Raw genomic sequence first — 22604 nt, 5'->3', positions numbered from 1 at the left:
GCACTATCAAACTCATTCAGAATCAAATGTAAACATCCAAATAAATACTATACTCACAGGAATCGATGCATGCATGCAGAATGCATGACGAACATTTTGTAAAGATCCATTTTGAGGGTTATATTAGCTGTGTGAACTTTGCTTATGCTGTTTAAGGCAGTCGAGAGCTCGGGAGGGGGCGGAGAGCGCGTGCAATTAAAGGGGCCACAGCCTGAATCGGCGCATTTCTAATTATGCCCCAAAATAGGCAGTTAAAAAAATGAATTTAAAAAAATCTATGGGGTATTTTGAGCTGAAACTTCACAGACACATTCAGGGGACACCTTAGACTTATATTACATCTTGTAAAAAAACGTTCGATGGCACCTTTAATTAATTGCAAATTAACCACACATCAAATTTGGCTGAGAAATTGCCCTCAAAAGATAATTATTCATTATTGTGTTAAATGAGAAAAGCATCAAACAGACATTATAAAAAGTAGCTTTAGAAAGAAATATTTGATTTGATTTAACATAGAATTTATTACACAAACTTTTAGGCTATAACGGTCATGATTTTTTTCTTCAAAAGCTGCATCTGAATTGGTATTTAGATATATTTACAGACCGTTTATTCCAGCTCAGATGTGGCATTAATGCATTTAGACTACAATTACAATTACAATTGCATTAATAATGCCATGAGATTAATCGGTTTTAACTGGGTATTAAAGGGATAGTTCAACCAAAAATTACAATTCTGTCATTGTTTACTCACCTCATGTCATTTCAAATCTGCATGACTTTCTTTCTTCTGTGGAACACAGAAGATAATCTGAGACATGTCTCATTTTTTTTGTTTTTTTGTTCATACAATGGAAGTCAAAACAGTTTGGTTACCAACATTCTTCAAAATATCTTCTTTTGGTCCACAAAAGAATGGAAGTCATACAGGTTTGAAACGACATGAGGGTGAGTAACATAACGCTGTGGGTTGTTGCACTGCATTATGTTTATCACCAATCAACAGTATGAAATGTTAAATGTGTTAAATCATTTTATTTCATTACTATAAAAATAATTAATTACTATTTTTTCCATTACTAATTAATTAAATTAACGTGTAAAATCGCAGCCCTAGTTTTATTTTAGTATTATTATTGTTTTGTTAATATTTTGAATTATCTAATATTTGTAGATTTTTTGACTTCTTGTGAAAGTGGGAATGAAAAGGAAGATACGATAGTCTTTTTTTCCCTATTGTGATGTATATCTGAGTAAAACGGGTGGGACTTGATTTTGTGGGAATTGACTGGATTGTAGAAAGTTGGCTATTGCTAACTAAACAGAGGCAGACCTAAATGGCAGTTTGCAGTCAGAGCCCCAACCCTCCGCCGGTGATTTTAATTTTAGTTTAATTTTTAGTAATTTTGTTATGTGCTATTGTCATTCTATTAGTTTATTTATTTATTTTTTTTAAATATTGCTATTTAGGTTTAATCAGGGCTCCGAACCGTTTCAAGGAACGGAAACAAAAACGAAATCAAGTTCAATCTTTCTGAACAGAAACTCTTATTAGAATTTACTGGTTAATAACAATATTTTGTAATATTGTTTATTGTTTATTTATAAAACCGAAATGTTTTTTAACAGTTTTAGTTTTAGTTAATGATAAGGACACAGACAATGAGACTCACAAAGACAAATGCACAAAATGTGTACATATGCACAAGTCAGCACATTTCTCCTCAATAAGTCACATGATTTGAGCTATCTTCCATGTCTATGGCACTTGGTGCAGGATGAGTTATGACCTGAACTTTTGGTTGGAAAAATAACAAAGTTGATGAATAATAACAGTGATTCTTTGCAGAAGCAAGAACCACCATCTATAAGCAATTGTGTTCCTTTCTGTTATTCTGCTTTTGGATTTTAGTCTTTCTCAATGAAAGCTACTACTCATTGGAATGCTTTAACAGAAGATGTAAAATGTGTACATCTATTGGTCTTTTTTAAATCGCCTCAACTCTGTAAACAATGACATGTTTGCAGTTTAAATGAATCCTTAATTATTCTTTTATTTATTTATTTTTTATTATTGGCCCTGATAGGATGTGTGTGTGTGTATGTATGTACGTATGTATATTATATATTATAGTATGTAGGAACTATGTAGGGACTACGGATTAAAATGAGCCTTTGGCTAAATTCGGTACAATGCATGAAATAGAAACATTGTACATGGTCCCTTTTCAAATAAATAAATATATAAATAAACTAATTAGAGCATGATCAAATGTGTCTGACAGAGCTGAATCTGCACAAAGATGGAGGACAGGGAGAAGTAGAGAGCATTACCTTGTGTCCAGCGGCATTCACTATCTTGTGTGTGGAGAAGGGAAAAGCATCATTGCTGAGGTCGGAGTCCAGCACTTCCTGCAGAAGCTCACGGCTGTCAACACACAAACCGCATGCTTTACTCTTCCATTACAGTCTGCATAGAACCATACCAACAAAATCAATGCTTCATAAATCAGTTTAACCTTTATACACGTTTTCAAAAGTTAGTGAAATGAACTAAGGAAACCCCATGGGAGGCATTTTCCTAAGAAATTACATTCTAACTTAAAAAATATATATATATATATATATATATATAAAACCAAAAAAACAAATGGTATTTACTATAGAGAAAAGCAAACCATTTCAGAAAAGGCAAAAAAGATGAAAATATTGAATACAAAATTGTATATAAAATGCAGCAAATTAACATAAGTGCCTTGGTTGTTGTTATTATTATTATTATTATATATTCTTTATGGAGTGTAGGAAAATGGCCCTATGTGTCACCATTTATACTCTTTCCATTTCATCTGGTCAGTCATCAGTCTCTCTCCTATTTACTCTCTCCATCAGTGTTCCTTTCTATTTTCGACCTGCGGCCCTCATCTGACCTGCTCTTTTCCTGCGAGTGTGTGTGTGTGGGTGCAATGGACTTGCTCTCACTGCATCATTTGGGGTGACAGGAACAGCTTGGCCTGTTTTGCATTAGTATGTGTGTTAACAAAAGCAGAAGGACGCCTGATGGATGTTTGCTCAAGAGCAAGAGTGTGTGTTTGGCTTCATGCTACATGTATCACATAGTACAGTTATCTTCCAACAAGAAAATAACATCTGTGTGGGCAGAGTGAAGACAGGAAAAAAAAGGTTTGAAAAAGGTGAAGGAAGAGGAATAGAGTCAGGGGAGAGATGTAATTTATGAGGATGGAAATGATGAAGGTGGATTGCCATGTTTTCGAAGGACTGCATCATTTGTGTGAGTGTGTGTCTGTGTGCATTTAAGGGAAGTCTCCTTCCCTCTACCCACTCAAACATCACTCTGTTCACTGAAGCACAAAGGCCAACAACCACTCTAATTATACAGTGTGTGTGTGTGTGTGAGTGAATCTAATTAGGCACTCAGTCTCTCTTTTAGCAGTGTCAGTTAAGCAAGGATCAGATATAGTCTTAATGAAATCACTTTTCACCACAGAGCACAAACGATGAGAAATGAAGAGAGGCGCTCAACCAAAATGCTATAAAAATCTTGACATGCATAAAATTTACTACTGTATATTTGTGTTTAATGTTACTGAAGAAATTAACATTTAACTATAGAATATCACAGTTTTAAATGTATTGTAGTATAGCCTTGCATCACAGGAATAAATTACATTTCAAAATATATTCAAATAGAAAACTTCTTTTAAATTGATATATTTCGCAATATTACTTGAAATATATATATATATATATATATATATATATATATATATATATATATATATATATATATATATGTATGTATATATATATATATATATATATATATATACACAGTACAGTCCAAAAGTTTGGAACCACTAAGATTTTTAATGTTTTTAAAAGAAGTTTCGTCTGCTCACCAAGGCTACATTTATTTAATTAAAAATACAGTAAAAACAGTAATATTGTGAAATATTATTACAATTTAAAATAACTGTGTACTATTTAAATATATTTGACAAAGTAATTTATTCCTGTGATGCAAAGCTGAATTTTCAGCATCGTTACTCCAGTCTTCAGTGTCACATGATCCTTCGGAAATCATTCTAATATGCTGATTTGCTGCTCAATAAACATTTATGATTATTTTCAATGTTGAAAACAGTTGTGTACTTTTTTTTCAGGATTCCTTGATGAATAGAAAGTTCAAAAGAACAGTATTTATCTGAAATACAAAGCTTCTGTAGCATTATACACTACCGTTCAAAAGTTTGGGGTCAGTAAGAATTTTTATTTTTATTTTTTTGAAAAGAAATTAAAGAAATGAATACTTTTATTCAGCAAGGATGCATTAAATCAATCAAAAGTGGCAGTAAAGACATTTATAATGTTACAAAAGATTAGATTTCAGATAAACACTGTTCTTTTGAACTTTCTATTCTTCAAATAATCCTGAAAAAAATATTGTACACAAATATTTTGTACAATTGTACACATTAAATGTTTCTTGAGCAGCAGATCAGCATATTAGAATGATTTCTGAAGGATCATGTGACACTGAAGACTGGAGTAATGATGCTGAAAATTCAGCTTTGCCATCACAGGAATAAATTACTTTGTGAAATATATTCAAATAGAAAACAGTTATTTTAAATTGTAATAATATTTCACAATATTACTGTTTTTACTGTATTTTTAATTAAATAAATGTAGCCTTGGTGAGCAGACGAAACTTCTTTTAAAAACATTAAAAATCTTAGTGGCTCCAAACTTTTGGACTGTACTGTATATATATATATATATATATATATATATATATATATATATATATATATATATGTTTAAGATTATCTTGTAAGATTATCTTCACTGTCAGCACTCTAGTATGCTACAACAGTAAAGTTAAATAGCTTAATATAAAGTTATGAAACTTCACTTTGCCCTCAGCCAAAACGATTTGCCAGGGAACAAATTATAGATTCATGAGACCAAAGATCACCCTTTACCCTGGTGACTGTGGCCTCTTTCAGCAGGATAATGCGCCCTGCCATAAAGCAAAAATGGTTCAGGAATTATTTGAGGAGCACAACAACGAGCTGAGGTATTGACTTGGCCTCCAAATTCCCCAGATCTCAATCCAATTGAGCATCTGTGGGATGTGCTGAACAAACAAGTCTGATCCACGGAGGTCCGACCTCATAACTTACAGGACTTAAAGGATCTGCTGCTAACATCTTGGTGCCAGATACCACAGCAGACCTTTAGGGGTCTAGAGGAGTCCATGCCTTGACGGCTCAGGGCTGTTTTGGCAGCAAAAGAGGGACCAACACAATATTAGGAAGGTGGTCATAATGTTATGCCTGATCTCTAACCATTAGGCCACAACTGCCTCTAAAGTGGATGGGGACTGAGGATGTCACGCTCCAAAAAAGAAAAAAAAGAAAAAAAGAAGTATGTGGCTTGTCCACTATATTTCAAGTATTCAGAAGACAGACAATAGTTTTACGTGAGGAACAGACTAAAATTAAAGGTGTCTTGAAAATCTTTTCAATCACTTTCACTGTTTATCAGCTTGGGCATTCTGCTATAAATAACTGCTTTTTTGTTCCAGAGAAGGCAGACATAAGGGTGAATAAATGTCATGAATTTTAATTTTCATATTCATTAAAATGTTCTTTGTAGAAAACAACAAAATTTGCCTGCTTTGGCTGACTGAATGTCCTGATATAACATGCATCTGCTGACTCCGTCCCCTGACTTCATTGCAAATCATCACCCTTCAGTCAAACTCACAGTCGTTTCAGTACGTTGCAAATGCAGCTGTGGAAGCATGTATCTAAATGATGGTAAAGCATGCATTCACACTTCAGGAGTCAATATAAGCACACTGTCACTTGCTCTGCTAACGCTGCATAAATCTCACTCCCGTCCTGACAGGAGGATCCCGTATAACACAGGGATCATTTCAATATCCACACAACAGTCTTTCAGACAGAATGTGGCTCAGAACATCTTTACCCAAATACCAGGCATCTTATGAGCTGCCGGGGCAACCGTCACCCCTAAATAATGTCTAGACATTCACAAACAACGAGATTTACACTTGTAGAACAAGTTCTTCGAATCAACATCCTTTGTTGTTCCAGGAGCATCAAAACTGTTGAGTCTGTAACGTTGTACTTGGGTAAATCACATTTTGAGGGAGGAAAGCACAATGTTATAATTCGAGCAAAAATATTGAGAAGGTCTCTTATAAGGACAAGGGCAGCTAAAAAAAAATAAAAAAAATCACACTATTATTATTACTCAGACGTTAGCTGTATCTACACACGGGTTGTGTCTCATTCCACTCACTAGTTCCTTATGACATGAATCTGTATACTGTGAACACAAACTCAAGCACTACCAAGTGACTTGATTCACAAAATTTTAGAAAATACATAACTTGTATTTTTTGTTGTTGTAAGCTCAACTGACAACGCCGATTACCACAACAATCATTTTTTGACCATTTCTTAATTAAAAAAAATAAATAAATCTAGATCTAGTGAGGCACTTACAATGGAAGTGACCATAAACAATATGGGCCCTATTTTAACGATCTAAACGCAAAGTGTAAAGCGCACGCCGCAGGTGCACTCAGGGCGTGTCCAAATCCACTTTTGCTATTTTAACAACGGAAAAACGGTCCGTGCGCCGGGGCGCATTTTTGAAATGGGTTGTCCCTATTCTCTTAATGATTAATGGGCGTAACGTTCAATAAACCAATCAGAGTGTCATCTCCCATTCCCTTTAAGAGCGAGATGCGCTCGCGCCATGGCGGATTGCTATTTACATGGCGGAATTTGTTGGCAGAAAAGCTGAACGCTTTTCAAGCGAAGAAACCGATCTGCTCGTGTGCGAAGTTAAACGTTTAGTTAGAAGTTAAACAAAGTTACATTTTTATATTTATGTAGCCTACACAATAATATTCTTTTACACTGTAATCCTTTTGTTTTTAATATTTGGCATGTTTGTGTGATGCGCATCCCTGTGTGTAATAAGCAAAGTCAACGCACACTGTGGACGCGCCCAGAGGCGCAGTTTCTACCAACGCGCTCTAACAAAAAAATATTGCGCCATTGACTTTAGACTTTAGACCAGGTTTGAGTTGGTCTATGGCACAGTTTATTTTCATCTCCTGAACACACCTCTTTTTTAGACCAGCACGCCCATGGGCGCACTAACTGGTGCAAATGCATTTACTAATTTAAGGACGTGGCGCTGAACGGGAAAACGTGAACGGTGCCGGACGCAAACTAGCAAACACACTTGCGCTGCGCCTTGCGTCGCATTGCGCCGGGTGTATTATAGGGCCCTATGTCTGTTAAGATGATTTTATTGTGAGAATAAAATACATCAAGTAACTTTTTGCATTTGTTTATAGCATTTATAGCATTATTTAAAGCATGGAAACCATGATACACAACCATTCAAAATAAATGTTAAAAAAAGAGAAAAAAATTATTAAATGCTTTTATTCAGCAAGGACACATTAAACCATAAAAAAGTGATAGTAAAGACATTTATAATGGTTTCAAAAGATTTCTACCTGAAATAAACAGTTCTTTTGGACTTTCTATTCATCAAACAATCCTGAAAAAAAAATATAGCATGGTTTCCACAAAAAAATATTAAGCAGCACAACTGTTTTCAACATTGATAATAAAAAGAACGGTAACACTTTACAATAAGGTTCATTAGTTAAACATTAGCTAATGTATTAACTAACATGAACTAACCATGAGCAATACATTTGTTACTGTATTTACTAATCTTTGTTAACGTTAGTTATTGAAAATACAGTTGTTCGTTGTTTGTTCATGTTAGTTCACAGCGCATTAACTAATGTTAACAAGATTTTAATAATTCATTAGTAAATGTTGAAATTAACATTAACAAAGACTAATAAATGCTGTAGAAGTGCAGTTCATTATTAGTTCATGTTAACTAATGTAGTTAACCAATGTTATCTAATGAACCTTATTGTAAAGTGTTACCAAAGAACTATTATTAATAAGTGAGATCCAATAATAATTTATAGCAATTCAGCAGCAAATCAGTATATTAGAATGATTTCCTGAAGGATCATGCGACACTGAAGACTGGCGAAAGAAGCTTCACATTTCTGCAGCTAAACCCTACAAAAATTGGCCCCGTTCACTTTCTCACTGTAAATGCCTCACCATAACCTTGATTTTTGCTTTTTTTAGTATGGCAGAAATGGTGCCAAATGAGCTTAACTACCTTGAACCCAGAATATTCCATGACGTGACAACATTTACGGTAAGTAAAAAAAGAATGGTGCCCTTTTTATGGTGCCCTGTGTGAAAATCTCTAGAGAGCGAACATTTCGACGCACTGTAATGATGAATAAGGGAGCAGACTGAGAACCCATGGAAATCGCAAGGGAATGATAGTAGCTCCTGTTCATTAGAAGCACTCTTCTCATTAGGATATGACAGAGCAGAGTTGACAGAAGCCACTGCCCTCTCCTAAGCCAGGAAAAGTACAGTGAAGGAGAGGAGGATGAAGAAGGAGATTTCACAAAGCCGCTAACTCTTTCATCTAGCTTTCATCTGGACATGAGGACTGAAGGACATAGTCGAAGGACATGCTGTTTTGATGAGCAAAGCAGAAGTGCTTTAAAGGGCTCATTTAATGAAACATCTAATTTCCCTTGATCTTTTGAAAGAGAATCGTTTCAGAACTACTTTCAGAACTCTGAGTCTTTATTAAGACAAAGCTGCAAAAAACACTTGTTCTGAGTGACTATCTTCATAAAAGACAGCAGACAGTGAAAAAGACAAAATATAAGTCCATCTCATGCTTTGAAGAGTATAAGGCAAAGGAAAACGGTTACTATGATACAATGCAATCAATACATTGTTTGGTAAAACTGTATTTCATCAGAATACACAGCTACTTTTGAATTGCCATCAATAGAGAAATATATTTTTTTGCCCAGAAGAATGGTGTAGTTACAGCATCTACCAACAGGGCTTAACAAATTTTAATGCCCTTCACTCGCTAACTTCCCTCCATCTTGTGGACTCGGATGTGCATCATTGCTTACGTTGCATGAGTGCCCACTACTGGTGGAACTCGTGCATACGGTTTAAGTGAAACGCACTATAAGCCCTTGATCACTTGGAATTCACTATGGAGCTGATTTATTATTTAAACCCCTTTTGTACTTATGAATTTGTTTTATGCAACATTCTATATGCTTATAAGTTGTGGGAGAAAATATATAAAATCCTATAGGTATGAGCTGTTGGAGAAAAATAAAATTACACAAATGAAACAAAATATCAATAGTATAAACTTTGACTGTGACCATAAGGTACAAGTATTATGCGATTAAATCTCAACATAATTAATATATCATACACTTCAGTTAAGCGCAATCTGCTGTGATCATAATCTCAATCAAGTTGAATTGTAAGATGTAGAGCTGCTTGAAGTGTACATCAGAGTAGACTCGCTCCCTCTGTCAAAATCGAGGGGACGAGGGTCTGTCCATATAAACTTCCCTCATCCACTTTACGAAGTGGAACACACTTCAAAATGGTGGCAGGGATTCCCCTAAGGGGAAGTGCTTAGGGAAGTTTGCGAGTGTGTGTCTAAAAGCGGAGTGGAACGCAGTCTAGCTAAATCTCGACCCCTTGGTTGCTGTCAATTTCCCATGTAACATAGGCATATGTTATATGACAGTAAAAAAAATTGTCTCATAGAGTCATCTCTTCATATTTGACTTATGGTTCCTTTTTTTTTAAATCTGTTTTCAGTTGTTTACAGGGCAGAGGTGAGAGAGACAGCATGTGGAATGATTTCAGGTGAGAACAGGGAGACGATAGACAGCAGATGTTATTACTGTAACATGATTCAGCACATGATTTCTGAAAAATGAATTCTAAAAAAGGCAGCAACTCCACTGATTTTGATCAAGTTTGATATTAGCATGTGGCTTCAATTTTATTATTCAATTTCTGTAGCATTTCTTACATGTTAAATAAACCTTCTGAAAGATTTTAATTTGTATCTTTGTTCTATATCTGTATTCATCCTATATCTGTATTCGTCATATTATTATTATCTACTTCTTTGTTCTTATTTTTAATAGCTAAAATAAAATAAAACTAACTATAACGTGATTTATATCATTATCATGAAATAAAATTTCTCATGTCGTGAAATAAGATTTTGGTTATATCGCCCACCTCATACAGAAATATAAAGTAAAATCATCAATTTTACTAAATTTTTTTAAGCAGTCCTTTCAAATATTGAATTATTGATCATTAAAGATGCCATCGAACATTTTTTTACAAGATGTAATATAAGTCTAAGGTGTCCCCTGAATGTGTCTGTGAAGTTTCAGCTCAAAATACCCCATATATTTTTTTTTAATACATTTTTTTAACTGCCTATTTTGGGGCATAATTAGAAATGCACCGATTCAGGTTGTGGCCCCTTTAAATGCTCACGCTCCCCGCCCACGGAGCTCGCGCTTGCCTTAAACAGTGTCTAAACAAAGTTTACACAGCTAATATAACCCTCAAAATGGATCTTTACAAAGTGTTCGTCATGCATGCTGCATGCATGCGTCGAATTATGTGAGTATAGTATTTATTTGGATGTTTACATTTGATTCTGAATGAATTTGAGGCTGTGCTCCATGGCTAACGGCTAATGCTACACTGTTGGAGAGATTTATAAAGAATGAAATTGTGTTTATGAATTATACAGACTGCAAGTGTTTAATAATGAAAATAGTGACGACTCTTGTCTCCGTGAATACAGTAAGAAACGATAGTAACTTTAACCACATTTAACAGTACATTAGCAACATGTTAACGAAACATTTAGAAAGACAGTTTACAAATATCACAAAAAATATCATGTTATCATGGATCATGTCAGTTATTATTGCTCCATCTGCCATTTTTCGCTATTGTCCTTGCTTGTTTACCTAGTCTGATGATTCAGCTGTGCACAGATCCAGACGTTAATACTTGCTGCCCTTGTCTAATGCCTTGAACATGAGCTGGCATATGCAAATATTGGGGGCGTACATATTAATGATCCCGACTGTTACGTAACAGTCGGTGTTATGTTGAGATTCGCCTGTTCTTCGGAGGTCTTTTAAACAAATGAGATTTACACAAGAAGGAGGAAACAATGGTGTTTGAGACTCACTGTATGTCATTTCCATGTACTGAACTCTTGTTATTTAACTATGCCAAGATAAATTCAATATTTAATTCTAGGGCACCTTTAATATTTATCCCACTTTAACCACTAACTTTGATAGATTTTTTCCCTGAATGTCCTGAAAAGCATTCTGGGATTACATTCTCCATGATGCTGGCTTAAGGGCCGTTTTAATAATTTTAATAATTAAGTTTTAATAATCAATTTTTATTCTACGAGAGCAGCGAAGTCCACAACACAGCTATAATGATAATGACAGAGAGGAATGATATCGTTGGAATCATATTAGTACGTTTTTTTTCCAGCTGATGAATGATAAAAACATTTGACAGCCATTCAGAATCCATACGACTCTAGAGAGCTCAAGCATTTAAAGCGGCAGACAACAAAACAGCAGTGTGCACTAATAATAAACAGAACATTATCATGTGTTGGTGTGGATGCTAATATAGTTATGATTATAGCTATTCTTCTTGGTTTGAACAGGCCTTTAGAATTTGGTCAAAAGAAGGAATATATATACTCAATTCAACAACTGACTAGATTTTGAACAGAGTCTATTTATGTGTGTGTGTACTTGTGCCAACCTCTTGGGTCCCTGTATGCTGATCATGCCCATGTCCTCGGTGTGGTCTATTAGTGTGCAGCGGAAACCCTGGTCCTGCAGCGTTGACTGAATATGGCTCCAGTTGTGCTGGGCCACACCACCTCCAATGGCCAGGTAGTATGCATCACCTTCAGCACACACACACACACACACACACACACACACACACACACACACACACACACACACACACACACACACACGTGTGTGACACACAAGCAGTGATGTGAATATAAACTCATGACTTCCTCCTAACATGCTGATGAGATGCCCATAACGTCCTGTTTCAATGCCTTGCACATCAGTTCTGTGACCCTGAACAGAATAAATCACGTGTGTTGTTTACCATTAGATTCAGGTGTCAGTGGGAGGTGGGCGGGGCTTGGCTCCAAACGACTGACGGTGAGGTCAGACTCAACTCCGCCCCTTTTGTTTAACATGCAGGTGTAGACTGTGGAGCCTGAAACACACAAACAGTCAAGATGATTACACTTCAGAAAGTAGAAAATAGATACTCACAGTGTGGATGGATGGGAGACTGAATTGGCAGACAGACATCACAGAGGAGACATCTCACCTGGAGCTTTGTTGACATCAGCTGTAAACAGCCAATCAGCTGCCTTCTTTGCATCCGGACCAGTCAGGTAAAACTTACCAAAGTAGGACATATCAAACACAGCTACAGCATTCCTACAGGTCAGACACTCGTCCCGAATCTGGGATCAAACAAACATGTAAAATATATATATATATATATATATATATATATATATATATATATATATATATATATATATATATATATATATATATATATATATATATATTTTTTTTTTTTTTTTTTAAAAAAAAATAAATAAACAAATGTAAAATAAATAAATACTGGAAATGGAAACAAACACTCTCACAAACTTCGACAAAGTTTGCTCACCACATCATGATGTGGAGGGAAGGCAAAAGTGTACTCTTTGCCGAGTATCTCGCTGTATTTGTAAACAGTGTTCTTGGGGACGTCGTAGGCTCCATAGTAATCATAATCTAGAACCTGAGAAAAGGCCAATTGCCAATTTAGCAGACAAATAAATCAACAGTCAACACAAACACAGTGATTTCTGTCCTGAGGTAATGTTGCATTTGTGTGTGTGTGTTGAAATCTCACTGGAGCAGGTCCATCTCGGTTGAACCATCCAGGTCTCTCCCAGCCGTGTCTCTCTTGAAACACACAGCCCTGTTCCTGTAGCACCTGTTAAACACAACCATCAAATATCAGGCTAATAAACTTCAAGCGCTGTATTATAATCATAATCAGGGTTCAACAGTCAATTGTCCTTTTGTGCCAGTGCTGCATAGCCACTGAAAACTGTGTATTCGTTGATCTCTGTTTTTCTGTGATGTATTTTAAACAGTTTTGCAAATTCTGCTGATTTGTTACCTAACTGGCTAACATAGATGAGGTTTAGTCTCGAACCACTTGAAAGCATCAGTTAAGAATGTGTTGAAAACTACAAATCAATCAGTAAAGCTTTGCATTGAATTTACTTTATAGTATATGTATTATTCCCAGCTTGTTGCAAATTTTCCTTTTATAAATGTTGTAATTAAAACTTAATATTTAAATAATAATACAATATTTCTTGCAAATATATAAATACTGTAGATCGTTTAAAACTGTAAAATTAAAATGAATAAAGAAGAATTTATTTTTACTTTTTACTATGACTGAAGGCCAGTTTCACCGATATCAACACTGATACTGATGCCTCTATTAAATTTTATTTTTCTATTTCTATGGATAAAATGAGTTATTATAGCTATTGAATATTACAGTATAATTGAAACTTCAAATTAATTTTATTTATGATTAATTAACAATTACTAACAACTCTGTCAGCTGCTCTCTCCCGCGCTTTGTGGAGCTGGTAAGTGATTGTATGAAGTCTTTGTGCCCAAAAGGAGGGGAAACATCTTAAAGAAACTGCTGTTCTGTCAGTTCCGCCCAGCCCCTCCAAAGCAAAACGACGTCGCATACAGGTAAGGAAGCTGCTGCCATAGCTTTTTTACCATAACGCTGTTTGAAGATTAGAAAAAGTATGATGCAATTTTCAGTGATGAACCTACACTTACAATAACTGTTTTGTTAATAACCCGCTGTCGATCCGACTGTCCATGGGTGGTGATACAAAAATTCAGAAACAATCTGTAGTTTTCATGAAAGCCCTGGAGCTGTCAAAAGTTAAAGGGTTAGTTCACCCAAAAATGAAATTCTGTCATTTATTACTCACCCTCATGCTGTTCCACACCCGTAAGACCTTCGTTAATCTTCAGAACACAAATTAAGATATTTTCATTGAAATCCGATAGCTCCGTGAGGCCTCCATAGGGAGCAATGGACACTTCCTCTCTCAAGATCCATAAAGGTACTAAAAACATATTTAAATCGGTTCATGTGAGTACAGTGGTTCAATATTAATATTATAAAGCGACGAGAATATTTTTGGAGCGCCAAAAAAACAAAATAACGACTTATGGCCGATTTCAAAACACTGCTTCATGAAGCATCGGAGCATAAATGAATCAGTGTATTGAATCATGATTCAGATCGCGTGTCAAACTGCCAACGGCTGAAATCACGTGACTTTGGCGCTCCGAACAGCAGATTCGACACACTGATTCATTTGTGCTCCGACGCTTCTTGAAGCAGTGTTTTGAAATCGGCCATCACTAAATAAGTCGATATTTTGTTTTTTTTGGCGCTCCAAAAATATTCTCGTCACTTTATAATATTGAGCCACTGTACTCACATGAACCGATTTAAATATGTTTTTAGTACCTTTATGGATCTTGAGTGAGGAAGTGTCCATTGCTCCCTATGGAGGCCTCACGGAGCCATCGGATTTCAACTAAAATATCTTAATTTGTGTTCTGTAGATTAACGAAGGTCTTACGGGTGTGGAACGGCATGAGGGTGAGTAATAAATGACAGAATTTTCATTTTTGGGTGAACTAACCCTTTAATATAAGTTAAATAAACGTGAATTTCTCAGTCCTAACACCAATAAAGAGTTATTATTTTTTATTTACATATACTATAGACACAATACAAAGCGGCAAACTTACATTATTATTATTATCATTATTAAGGGTAACACTTTACAATAAGGTCTCATTTATTAACATTAGTTAATGTATTAACTAACATGCACTAAAAATGAGCAATACATTTGTTACAGTATTTATTAATCTTTAATGTAAGTTAAAAATACAGCTGTTCATTGTTTGCTCATGTTAGCTCACAGTACATTAGTAACAACAGCAATCCTCAACCTGTCACACGATTTGGGTTATCATTCACGTCAGTAGCACAAACAGTGCAGGATAAGTTATGCATAGGGTTAGGGTGTATGTAGGTAGTGGTAATAGTGATGCTTGCCTCATCAAACACTCCTAATTAATACGGATTCTGAGCAGAAATTCCAGTTTAGGCAGAATAAAGTGTTTTGGATGTGGCATCCTTCCCTAACGCTTTTGTTTTCCACTGCTCGAAATAGCCCATCACGATTTCTCCGGCTATTCTTGAGCTCCAAAACAAAAATAAAGGAATTGGTCCACCCTCCTTCCCGGCCCCCCACACAGCACCAGATTCTCGCTTTCTATCTCCCAGGCCAGAGAAACACTGGTTGCTAGGCAATTTGCCTTCCTTCTCCAGGGTTTTTGAAGTCCACATTATTCTCCTGGAGTAAAATATGAGCTGACGAGCTTTCCATGAGTCACGCACAGCAACATGTCTTATCCAGCATGAAAGACTATTATTTATTGTTTTTGATAATTATAATGCTAGTGTTCTTTAACAGGACCAGGCTAAAAATATTGTTTGCAGGAATTAATTCAGCCACTGTTTCCATGCCAATGAGCCGCTGTGGTTCGTGCTGTTACTTAACAGAGGAATTTATAGAAGCATGTGTCAAAAAAGGTGGTGATAGACATTTAGAAATGGAAAGTGGAAGTTTCTAGAGGTAAAAACAAACCTGACAAGGATATAATTGAGCATAATTGAGCGTATACAATCATGTGGTGCCAGTAATAGAAAGCTTGTTCATCCAAAAAATAAAAATTCTGTCATCATTTATTCACCCTTATGTTTGTCAAAATCTCCAGGAGGGTCAACCTCCAAAAATGACAAAAATCACCATAAAAGTAGTTTAAAAGATTTTAAAAAGTCTTTAAGTCTTTTTTCACAAATGGATAAAAAATAGTAATGTACGATATTGGGAAAGTATTTTTTTACTGTGATGTATATTGCAAAATGAAAAAAATATGAAAAGGGATTATCTCAATAATACTTGAATTGCTATATCTGGAAAGAATTAATCATTCTAGAATGAATGGGTGATTTTGTTGATGAGTTTTTCTGCATAGAAAATAAAAATAATTTTTAAAAAAAAATCCTGAAAAAGGATTTAAAATTTTTTTTTAATAGCAAACAAACCTTTCAGAGTGGAACGATTTGGGAAATACTTTAAACACTTGAGTGTTTACAATTCGTACAAAAACCAATTGAAAACTCTTTCAGTAAACAAAGAGAACAGAGTTTAATATTGAATTTTCATAGGCCAGATTCACACATTTTCATATATTTGTTTAATAAAAATATTAAACAAAATAAATATGCTGCATCATTTGAATAAAAAGATGTACTCCTCAACAAAATCATGCTAATGGATAATATTGTGCTGTAAAATAATTAAAAAAGTACTGTAAAATGAATAAATTAGTATTTAATAAAAATATGCATTTTATAGCATACTGTAAAATTATAATACTACTTAATTTCTTCATTTTAAAATGATAAACCATTGAGATTTATTATCGATTATATATCAATATATTGTACAGCCCTAATAAACATACATTATATGGAAAAGAACAGCCTGAACATTCTTCAAAATATCATCTTTTGTGTTCTACAGAAAAGGTCATACAGAAGTCATAAAGGTTTGGAACGAAAATTATTAAAATAAAATGTAAATGATTACAGAAATCACATTTTCGAGTGACTATTTTTCTCTAACACAAAATAATGTTATATAAATGAAGGTTGAAAGTTAACTTCTGAGATTAGATGAAAGGCAGGTGTCTTTTTAACCAAGTTATATCAGTATCACATCCCTTTGCTAGCACTTAGCTGGATTAGCACAGGAAGATTTCCAAGCTGGAAAGAGATGAAATATTCAAGAGAAATATCTAATTTATAGTCGTCTTAGTGAGGCTCAGTGGTCTAAATGAACGCAGAGTGTTATTATTGCTAGCTATCTATATTTCAGCAGGCTATTATTCACTAGGATGAAGCCTTCTTGTGCGGCTTCACGCCTGGAGCCTAGCCAGAACAAAGTGGTATTTTTGGAAACACTTAAACATCATCTTTTTAGCAGTAGCTTAGCAACAAGTCTTTTGAGCAGCCCCACAGATGCTGGCAGCAAACACTGACTAATAGATTCACACATAACACTTTTGGCTAGCTAAGTGTAAGCTAAGTTGCCAAGTTGTGAAAATTCTCAAGTTAAATAATGATTTACACTTAAAGGATGATGTTTTGATGTAATTAATGCAATTTGTTCTCGGATCAGGTTTGTGGAAATTTTTTAGTCTCAATACAAGCAATAACAAACTGACCAGAAGACGGGTGTGAAAGCAGGACACTGCAAGAGCAAGGAGGAGAGAAAAAGACCAAGGAGCATTTATTTCACATTAGTATGTAGCTACATTATTGTCTTGATGAAGCTGATTAAGTTCACTGCTAAATGAGCAGTAACAGCATAAAGCACCTTATACCTTATGTGCTCTGGTCATATTTCACCCCAAAATCAACAGAAAATAAAGGACCATTTTCTTTGATGAATAGAAAGCTCAATAGAACAGCATTTATATATAAAAAACAATTCCTGTCCTAGATTCTGATTGGTAAATAGCTGTGTTTTATTCACGATAAAACTGGTTATGACCGCTTCACCCAGCGGTTCTATGTATCACTACACAACACCCTTAGCAACGTAAACTGTACGTTCGCAATTGATTAATTTGAGTTCATTGAAGCTTACTGTATTATGTAAAAGAGTATTGTGAGAAAGAGATCGAGTGAGCGAGTTTATTACCTGCATTCAGATTTAGCATTTTCCTTCAGGTCAGTCCTATGTTCATAATAAAAAATCTGTTTAAATGTCCGATGTATTATCTTGTCCTTTTAACAGTTAAGGGGTTTTCCCGTGACTGACAGCGCTAGTCAAAGCATTTGTCAGTTGCATCTTATTCCTTGTTCAGTCTTTTCAATGTAAAAGTCTTTGTTACTGACTGACACACTCATAAAGAGAGTCTTTGCCACCATCTAATTGTGTAATGTAAATTCTGTTGCTGTTCATGGTCAGGGACTATTTTTTCCAGCGGAAAGGCGGCATATTGTTGGCTTTAATTTTTGTATTGTGTGGTAACCATTTTATAAAAGCAAAGTCGTGCCTAACAACACCCTTCAGTCGTGACTTATTCACGATACAGCATTGCCTCTCATACCTTATTGCTTACATATATATATATATATATATATATATATATATATATATATATATATATATATATATATACTTGTTTTGTCTTATTTTAAATCATTTTAAGTCATCTTGAAGCCTCTTTGGAAGTTTGTTGAGGCCCCCTAGTGGGCTCCAGCCCCCTGTTTGTGCATGCATGTATAGGAGAACATATTTTATTTTTTATGGACAGCAAATTGACAAGGGGATAAAGAGAAGGGCAGAACCTGGTGGAAGGGATCTTTCCTCATGTTGCGGCTGGCCAAAGGTTCGTCAAATGGAAAAACTACCGAATAGTTTTTAGCATATGACTCGTGACTTCGCTCTCTGATCCAGCGGTTGTTGTCGGTCAGGGAATGGTGGAACCGCCTGAGATACAGTCAAAGGGAGATGAAATAAGAAACAGAGAAACACATACAAACACACACACACACACACACACACACGTCATCTTATTTTCAAGGCACAGGAGCGAATGCTAACCGAGGCTGGACAGCGAGTTCAGAGCGTACTGCCCTCAGTGAATGCAGCTGACCTTGATAATACCTCTCATTTGATGTCCTGAGCTTGGTGTCATGATGTTCCTTTCGCAAATGTGAGCTTCAGGAGGAAACAGTACTAGTGTGGCCACTGAACACTGCATGTTAACAGAACCCCTCTGTGGTGTTTGTAATAATCCTACAGACACTAATAGGGCTGGCAATAGGATGCATCTTAATCAGCTCCCTAGTTCAGTAGTCAGGGCACTGATCAGGGAGTTGGCCATTTTAAAGGGACCTATTTTTTTATTTTATTTTTTTTACAAGATGTAATATAAGTCTCAGGTGTCCCCAGAATGTGTCTGTGAATTTTCAGCTCAAAATACCCATTTATTATACCATGTTGTAAATGTCCATTTTTGAGAGGAGGAAAAAAAAATGCTGTTTTCATGCAAGTATATTTAAATGCAAATGAGCTGCTGCTTCCCCGCCCCTATCCAGAATAGCCTGTGCCTTTACAGCTCAGATACTCCAAAAACTGCCAAATACAAAACATCTGTTTGTTTTTGATTATCATCTCTGTCACGGCCATGCTCACATGACTCAATTCTTTGTCACCATGAAAGTTTATTATTTTCATGCGTTTTGAAGCCATAAGTTTAAAATTCTGATATATGGTTTTCTGAGCGCACACATCCAAAGCATGCATACAGAAAGCTGTCAGACATTGGGCCCTGTGAGTATTAAACTAATTTCTCTTTCACGTCTTAATCCGCTTAAACTGTTCACTTTGGGGAACGCCTCCAGCATGATCAGTGTCTGAAGCACGCAACATTGTCATTGGCAGATGACAGTCCGTGACATCACTACTGGTACAACCGTACCAGTAAGTATAAACGGGCACCTGTATTAGACATAAACTTCTTTGTCTGAAGGAGATGTAGACAGGCAAGCCCAATGCATGGCAAAGAGACGCAGTGTCTCGTTCCCCTTCTCACGGAACCATGGTTACATGCGTAACCTGAGACGTTCTCTTTCGAATGGGAACTCGTACTGTGTCCTCTAGAGGACACTTTGGGAACAAATACCCATGCTGCCATGCTGAGGGAATGACTGCCTAAATGGCTGTGACAAGTACAAAACAAGGACTCAACAGAATTAGACGCGGGAGTCAGATCCCCTCACTCGTGTCTACGGAACTGTCAGTGACACTATTCCCTACGGCCACCACCCAAGCTCGAAGCCCTATTTTTTAGACGGGTGAAGCTCAAAGATCAGGTAATGCTAGCCTCTATGCCAGACATTATCTTTAAGGGAATACTGACATAGGAAAACCATGGAGCCTTCATGAGGATGCCTCAACCAATGAAAAATAGTATGGAAGCATTGACACATCTCTGTGCTCACACAAACCCTTCACATTTACTTAGAGATAAAAGGATAAATGCGGGATGAATATGGTTTCCCTTGTGATCTTTATGCCTCAGCATGGAGATCAAAGGGAAAACAGAAGGCTCATAGGAGTGGGACAGTTATGTCAAGACAGAAATTACTCGCAAAATCTGCTATAAGTGATCTCCCATCTCTCGCGCTACCAAACCGGATCTCAATCTATTTGTGGCACATGCCATAACTTCCCACAACTCCTAAATTATAATATAATAATGACTACTACACTCTTTCTGCCCCTAATTTCTCAGAATTAAAAAAAATAGATTGAGCAGTCACAATATTTGAGCCAACAAGTAGAGCCAAAAAAAATGTAGGGTTCCTGTTTTTACTCCTCCTTGCTCCGCCCACAACCCCCACACTCAATCCTGCCTCACCGCAGTAGCAGACGCAGGACCCAAACCCTGGAGCTTTTCATTGAGAAATCCTCGCAATGTGTGCATTCAGCTCCTTCAAGAGCTGAATGTGCAGAGTGTTTCTCCATGATATTCGCTCCTTAACACATACACAGACAAACGTTCTCCTGAAGACAAGAAAGATGATGACTGCTAATACAGGTGCCCATTTAAACTCGCGGTCATACCAATAGTGACGTCATGGACTGCTGACGGCCAAAGACATTGTCACGTTTAAACACGTGCTTGAGACACCGGGCAAGATGGAAGCGTTCCCCAAAGTGTCCTCTAAAGGAAGCCCTTAAAGCTTCTCTATGGCTGACAAAAGCTGGTTTATAAGCGCGTATCATTACAAGTTTGGGAAGGTAGTTAACACTAATTGTGTTCCCAAATGCACATTATAAGCGACCCTCAGAGCAGATGAGCTCTGCTCACATGTAAATGAACACAGTGCCGTGCTTCACTCTCAAAACATGCAACACATATATTTATTTAATTAAATTGCAGCCTTTGTAATTTGATATTTGCACTAAGCCATATCTCTTTTTCGTTTTTAATTTCACTAAATGTGTTAAATGTAGTCTAAATTGTGTAGTAAGTAATGACTCTTATGAACAAGTTCTTTTAGTGAATCAGTCAAAAAGATTCACAAAGAAGTCATGAATTATTGTTTTGAATAATCTAACAACTGACTCAATTAATTGTTCTGAATAGTTCTTGACTCACTGAACCAAAAGTAAAGTACTCATGTCATGTCCGACTCAAAATGTTGAAATTCCCAATTCGTCTCCCATTAGCCAGCCAATCACATAGCACCGCCTCAAACACAGTACATAAAGTAGTCCACACAGCAGCACTTGCTCACACTAAACGTACCTGATATCGTATCCGTACATGTCTTTCTCAGGACGCCCATGAATGATCCAGTGAGCCAGCTCTTTGCCGCATCCTCCCCCTAACATCATACCTGCCAATCAAATCACAGAGCATAGGTCAATCATCATCCCACCACATTCATAACTGTCAGTCAATTTGATCCTACTTTAGACAATCAGTTAAACTTGTGTACAAACCTAAGCAACATGCCGCACTGTTTAACAAGCTACAAAGTACCTCTCTGACTGACAACTGCCAATCAATTCACCATGAACGTTACCCAGAAGAGTTTCACCGTCAGACTGAATCAGTCTTCGCGAGCTCTGAGCAGACATGAGAAGAATAATGAACAGAAGTAGAGGAATACCAAGGAGGAATGGAGGACATTGTGAAGTGAGAGACACATCAAGGGGGAGTGAGACGAATGGGTGACAGGATCTTGGAGTTTAAGAGCCATACTGAGAGCCTGTGGTGTCTCTAAAGGACTTTTGCTTCATTAGCTTGCTGATGACTTCATTAACATTAGCCAGCAACCACAGAGTCGCTGAGTAATGGCCACCTTGAATTCCATGCCGTGTCACTGCTTTAACTCTAACACACTCCGTGTCTCTAATGACGGGCGAAGTATCTCTATAGAGCTCTCATGACAAAGCAGAGAGACACTAGGCTGTGCTTGCCAAGAACGCTCTAATACAGAGCTGTCTTAGGTGGCAATCATACAGAACATGCTTTTGCATTTAAAAATGTGCAAAAGGACTAAAAAAAGAAAAAAAAAGAAAAGAAAAAAAAAAAGCACAAGGTCATGTGTTTTTAAAAGGGGTTAAATTGTAAACTTGACAGATAAAACAATAGTCAGAAAAATAAATTTTTTTGAAATGGAACAGTTTATTGAAATTTTAGACAAAATATATTTTTAAAAAATCTTTTAAAAAAGTTTACATATGTGTTGATACATCAGGCAT

General features: G+C 36.2%; 1 protein-coding gene across 2 annotated transcripts in view; it reads right to left on the bottom strand.

The window, feature by feature from the left end:
* sardh (sarcosine dehydrogenase) overlaps positions 1-22604 on the bottom strand; it is a 70178-nt gene that overhangs the window by 19242 nt on the left and 28332 nt on the right. For both annotated transcript variants that reach the window (XM_048174319.1, XM_048174329.1), the window contains exons 10-17: positions 21643-21733; positions 18671-18812; positions 13028-13111; positions 12800-12913; positions 12446-12584; positions 12215-12328; positions 11849-11996; positions 2340-2433 (exon numbers count right to left, since the gene is read on the bottom strand). In XM_048174319.1, the coding sequence (XP_048030276.1) occupies positions 2340-2433; positions 11849-11996; positions 12215-12328; positions 12446-12584; positions 12800-12913; positions 13028-13111; positions 18671-18812; positions 21643-21733 (926 nt within the window). The remainder of the gene's footprint in view (positions 1-2339; positions 2434-11848; positions 11997-12214; positions 12329-12445; positions 12585-12799; positions 12914-13027; positions 13112-18670; positions 18813-21642; positions 21734-22604) is intronic.

This window comes from Megalobrama amblycephala, linkage group LG2 (assembly GCF_018812025.1).
Source record: "Megalobrama amblycephala isolate DHTTF-2021 linkage group LG2, ASM1881202v1, whole genome shotgun sequence".
NCBI classification, from domain to species: domain Eukaryota; kingdom Metazoa; phylum Chordata; class Actinopteri; order Cypriniformes; family Xenocyprididae; genus Megalobrama; species Megalobrama amblycephala.
The sequence above is the reverse complement of the archived record's forward strand: the minus strand, read 5'-3'. Positions and strand labels throughout refer to the sequence as shown.